Raw genomic sequence first — 6,000 nt, 5'->3', positions numbered from 1 at the left:
TAGTATAATCTCAGAACTAGGGAGCAGAAGCTCAGAGGGGTTGGTAAATGATTCAAAGTGACTAAACTTAGAATTTTTCCTTTGACACCCACAACCATGTAGTGAGATTATTTATTGAATCCATTATGTAGATGAGGAAAATGAGAGTTCAGGGCATTTCATGGCTTGATTATGGTCACACAATTTGTGAGATCAAGCTGCAACTTAAGTTTTCACTCTGAATCTTAGGAGCTTATTACTATGCTGGTGAAGCTGCCTTCTCTGACAACTATGTGAACAGCTTTGGAGAGGTTACTCCTTGGGTCTGGCTAATGGATTTTCCTACCTTTAGTAATAGGAAAATCCATTAGCCAGACCCAAGGAGTTTGTGCATGAGATGAATGACTCTTATGATGACAATATTGACTTATTGAGGCTTCATATGAGATTAAAAAAACATCACAACAGAATTTTTTCCAGCTTTTCTTCAGGATACTTTTTTACACAACATGGGTTATGTCTGTGACTCATATGAGTCAGAGACTACAAAAGAAAAAAAAAGGAAACTGTGTGTCTGATACAGTAAGACATCAATATCTGTGTCTCATTTTATTTATTTTTACCAAAAGGTATAATAACCTTCTATTGCAATTGTCTCATTTCCACTTATTGGACTGTGGCTAATTTTGACACAGAGCTATGTTTGATATATCTTTGCAATATTTTCATAATTCAACACAGTTCTTGGCACACAACAGGTGTTTCATGGGTTCTTGTTGAATGAATGAATGGGTTTTGCTATTCTGCCCTTCTGATCAGCTTTTTCAAGGCCTGCTTCATGTCCTTGTTCCTAAGACTATAGATAAAAGGGTTCAGCATGGGAGTAACTACTGTATAGATGACAGTGACCACACGGTCCTTTGTCACTGAGTAGGTGGATGAGGGGCGAATGTACACAAATATTATGGTTCCATAGAATAGTGCCACAACCGTGAGGTGGGATCCACAGGTGGAGAAGACCTTGTACCTGCCTCCCCCAGAAGGGACCCTCAGAACGGCACGGGTGATGAAAGCATAAGAGACAATGATCAAGATGAAGGGACTCATGATCACAAAGGAGCCCTCTGTGAAGGCCAGAAGCTCATTGACGGAGGTGTCAGAGCAGGAGAGCGTCAGCAGGGGCTGGACGTCACAGAAGAAGTGGTGGATGACGTTGGGCCCACAGAAGGAGAGGCGGGCCATGAGAATCGTGTGAGTGAGTGAGTGGAGGTGGGACAGCACCCAGGATGACATCACCAGCAGAAGACAACGCTGGGGGCTCATGGTCGTGGTGTAATACAGCGGGTGACAGATGGCCATGTAGCGGTCAAGAGCCATGGCAGCCAGGAGGAAGCTGTCAGTGATCCCAAAGGCCACAAAGAAATACATCTGTGTGAGGCATTGGGCAAAGGGGACCTTCTTGTTCTTGCTCAGCATACTTGCCAGCATCCTTGGCACAATGACACTTGTAAAGCAGATGTCCACCAGGGAGAGGTTGGAAAGGAAGAAGTACATTGGGGTATGGAGGCGGGCATCCCCCCGGATGGCTGCAATGATGACTGAGTTGCCAGCCACGTTGACCAGATACATGGTGAGGAAGCTGGCAAAGAGCCACCCCTGCTCTTTGGGGTCACTGGTCAGTCCCAGGAGGAAGAATTCAGTCATATGGCTCTGGTTTTCCCTCAGCATTGCTTTCCTGTAAGTAAAAAATATGGAGGAGTGTTTGCTGTATGTCCTGGCTTGGTGTCTTCAGTCTGGTAGAGGAGATATCTTATAACTTGTTCCAACTTGTGCCCTGCAGAAAGGAAGTTCTTATAGCCCACCATGTATTTTATGATATGACTTCACAGAATTGGTGTTGGCTACCTCGATTTCAATTCCAACTTTGCATCTGACTAATTTTGTGGACTTGAACATGGTACTTCATCTTTTGTTTTTTATTCAAGAGACAAAATGTGTACTACCCATGTTCTTAGGCTATTCTGACAATATGTGGTAACGACCTTTAGAAAAATGTTCAGAAATCAATCATTTCGCTTCATTTCCCAAGTCGTATCTAAGACATATATGTTGCTTTGTTTGGCCTCAAGCGGTTTTTTTTTTTTTTTTTTTTAGAAGGAAAGAAAGAAGGTGGGAAGGGGCAGTGGGAGAGGGAGAGAGGGAAAATCTTAAGCAAGCTCCAAGCCCAGCATGGAGCCCAACATGGGGCTCCATTTCACAGCCCTGAAAGCATCACCTGAGCCATAATCAAGAGTCGAGCGCTTAATTAACTGATCCACCCAGGCGCCCTGGGCCTCAGTTTCTGATCAGCCTGCTAACCTCTAGTTCTTTCTACCTGGTGCTTCTTGCCAGGATTTCTATCTTCTGCTTCCCCAGTGTGAGGAAGGTAGGGTACCCTAAGTTCTCCCTGTACCAATCACATAACTACTATAGAGATTATATTCTTGGATCCAACCTTTCTTGAAAAATAAAAGTGGTTTTGGAATGCATTTGAGAATTTAATTATGGGCGAGAAGGTCAGACCAGGAGTGCTTGGGACCTGGAAATCTGACATGTCCATCAGGGTGTGGAACTGTCAAAGGTGAGTGAGAAGTTGGAGAACTGTCTCTAGTAGGGGGAGCATAGTTACCTAACATTGAACTTGGTGGTTTAGGGAGGTGAGTGGCATCAATAAGGCACAGAGGAACTGAATCATGAGTGCTCTTACAGCAAGAAGAGTCTAAGGGGTGGTAATGTGGGCAATGGAAATGTGGGAAGATGCAATATTCTGGCAAAAACACACTGAGAGGTATGCACAGAAAGATGCTGAGATTCAGGAATGGGTCCTCCCAAAAGGCAAGAGTCAAGGCTCCAGCCTGGCTAGTCATTTATCTACCAATGTAAAGATTTAGTTGAAGTGGGGCAAGACAAGGAACCATTGGGACATAGAATTAGAACCAGCCAGCAGCCACCTGGGTTGATAGCGAGATGCTGAGTCACAGAATATATACTCAATATGTCCACCCTGCCTAAGGATAGGATTGGCTCCCGAGAAAACAGCGGAAAAGAGAGACTAGAAGTAGTGGTAGTAATCCTAGGTAAGGGAGGGTAGAATTAGGGACGCAATTTGATTTGGAGAAGTCCATATCCTATACTCCTTTGTGTTCTCACCATCTTTCTGGTACTTTTGACAATGAGTCAGAAACAAACTAAGTACTAATGATATGTTTTTAATGCTTAGTTATCTTGAATGAAAGTGGTGGCCCTCCTTAGGAGAACTCAGGCTTTTTTTGTTTTCCTTTTAGCATCTTAACAGGTGCATGCATACAGCAGCATTGTTTTCTGAAGTGTTTCCTTCCTCTCTGAGATACTTGGTGCTCAGAAGGTCTGAATTGGATTTTTCCACTAGGCAAGGGCCCACCAAGGCCATCCATACAGCATCTGGATAGGTCCTTGGTGAAAGCGCTACCAAGGCAGGGTTCAAGTCTGTTTTTGCTTCCCACTGTTTTCCACCTGGCTCATGTAGTTGTGTAATAAATATTGGCCAACAGATTGAACCAGAAATGTCATCCCTGACCACTCCTGGTAAGACTGTGGGTTTTAAATTCGTAACTGGAAGACTAGACTCCTAGAATCAGGAGAGGTGATGGAAAAAAACTCATGATTAGGAAATTAGTTCTAGTTCAGATATTGGACCAGAGTGGTTCAGATAATAACCCTTGGAAATGGGGAAAATAAAATGTCATGTCTTGAAGTTTACTGTTAAGTTCAAATAAGACAACATATCTGAAAAAGTATTTGAGATCTACAATATCCTATGTATATGTTGCTTATACTATGAATGATACTTTTTTTTATAAATTTTTAATTTTTTCAGCATAACAGTATTCATTATTTTTGCACCACACCCAGTGCTCCATGCAATCCGTGCCCTCTACAATACCCACCACCTGGTGCCCCCAACCTCCCACCCCCCACCCCTTCAAAATTCTCAGATCGTTTTTTGAATGATACTTCTTGTTAGTATTCTGTACCTAATTGTGTTCAGCTGAAAAATAATAGATGTAATCTAGAGGAAACCAGGCAAAGGGCAAGGGGTGGGTAAGCCAGGGTAGTGTGTTTTGGAGGGGGAACTGGTCACTGGGAGGAGGATGACAGAGTGACAGGGTTCAGACTCAGGACAAATTGGCCTTTCCTGGGAAAAGAGGGAAAAGGAACAAAGTCCTTAAGGATTTTCTGTTTAGGATAATTCTTATTGGAGTGTGTAGTTTTCTATGGCTATTATAACAAATTACTATTAACTTAGTAGCTTAAAACAACACAAAATTTTATTTCACAGTTCTGTAGGTCAGAAAGCTGAAAAAATCAAGATGTTGACAAGGCTACGTTCCATTCTGGAGACTCCACAGAAGAATCCAGTTCCTTGCCTTTTCCAGCTTCTAGAAATTGCACATTCCTTGGTGAGTGGCTCCCTCCCTCTGTCTTCAATGCCAGCAAGGATGGGTGAGTCCTTCTTATGTTGCCACCTCTCTGGTTCTCTTTTGCCTCATCCGTCCGCATTTAAGGACCCTGTGATTACACTGGGCTCATTTGGGTAATTGAGGATAATCCCTTTATTTTAAGGTTTTGGACTTCTGGCTTCTAGAACTGTGAAAGAATAAATTTCTGTTGTTTTGAGCCATCAAGCTTGTGGTAATTTGTTGTAGGAGCCCTAGGAAACTATATAGAAGTCCTAACGAAATATCAATGAAATAGACCCCTTGGCAAGAAAAATCTCGAGAAGGCATTTGGGGGATATTGGAAGGGGGGGTGAACAATGAGAGACTATGGACTCTGAAAAACAATCTGAAGGGTTTGAAGAGGTGCGGGGGCGGGAGGTTGGGGGAACCAGGTGGTGGGTATTAGAGAGGGCACGGACTGCATGGAGCACTGGGTGTGGTACAAAAACAATGAATACTGTTATGCAGAAAATAAATTAAAAAAATGATTAAAAAAAAGCATGAAAAAATCATCAACATAGGAGAAATTATTTTAGGCGTTAGAGATAATTAGTCTTCTACAATAGAAAATTTTATGAAAAATTTAAACGAAATGGGTACATTCTTCTAGAAATATATAAATTGTACAAGAATTATTTGAATAGACTAATGAATTATTGAGAAAGTATAAATGCTAGTCAAAAACCTTCCCTTTCAAAAAATATCTGGCCCAAATGACTTTAAGTTCTGCCAAACTTTCAAAATAGCTAATTCTATTTTATGCAAATTGTTCCAGAAACTAGTAAACAGAGGGAAGAGGGTAACCTTCTGGCCCATTTTATAATGTTAGTGTAATACTGAGTCCAAAACCAGAATAAAAATAAGAAAAGAAAACTCTAAGTCCATTTTGTTTATGAACATAATCTTAAATATGTAAAATCTTAAATAAAGCAATTATTAAATGAATCCAAGATAGTACTAAAAATATTAGATCATGAACAAATATTAGATCATGAATAACTGGGATTTGTCCCAGTAATGGAGATTTCACAAAACTCCATCAAATACTTTTTCATGTTAATAAGAGAAAGGGGGATAATATTGCATGATAATTTTTATCAAAACAGAACAAGAATTTTGCAAAGTTCAACATCTGTTTACACTGACCTCTGTTAGAAAACTAGGAACAGGGAATATTCTTAATTTGCTAAAAACTACCTACACCCAAACCCTACACTAAATGGATAAACCTTAAATGTATTCCTTTAAAGATGAGAAGCAAGACTACGATATCCATTACCACCACAAATGTTAAACATACTATTGGAAATTCTGTCTAACACTCTAAGAAAAGAAAAAGATGGTAAAGGGATGGAAGGAAAAAATAGAAAACTTTCATTATTTAAAGAAGATAGGATTATCTTGGAAAAAAAGAATAGAATCAATTGAAAAACTATTAGAACCAATAAGTGAGTTCAGCAGAGTGGCTGGATACATGATCAACTTAAAAAATCCATAGCATCTC

General features: G+C 40.6%; 1 protein-coding gene across 1 annotated transcript; it reads right to left on the bottom strand.

The window, feature by feature from the left end:
- Positions 1-777: 777 nt before the first annotated feature.
- Positions 778-1,707, bottom strand: LOC125083529 (olfactory receptor 1L6-like). The gene has a single exon (XM_047700229.1). The coding sequence runs from the start codon at positions 1,705-1,707 to the stop codon at positions 778-780; it is 930 nt and encodes a 309-aa protein (XP_047556185.1).
- Between the last annotated feature and the right edge of the window lie 4,293 nt (positions 1,708-6,000).

The sequence above is a fragment of the Lutra lutra genome, chromosome 13 (genome assembly GCF_902655055.1).
Source record: "Lutra lutra chromosome 13, mLutLut1.2, whole genome shotgun sequence".
Classification (NCBI taxonomy): Eukaryota; Metazoa; Chordata; class Mammalia; order Carnivora; family Mustelidae; genus Lutra; species Lutra lutra.
Note: the sequence above shows the minus strand (reverse complement) of the source record. Positions and strands in the feature narration are given on the sequence as shown.

Coding starts and splice junctions, on each gene's coding strand:
- LOC125083529 (XM_047700229.1), bottom strand. CDS start 1,707: ATGCTGAGGGAAAACCAGAGCCATATGACTGAATTCTTCCTCCTGGGA.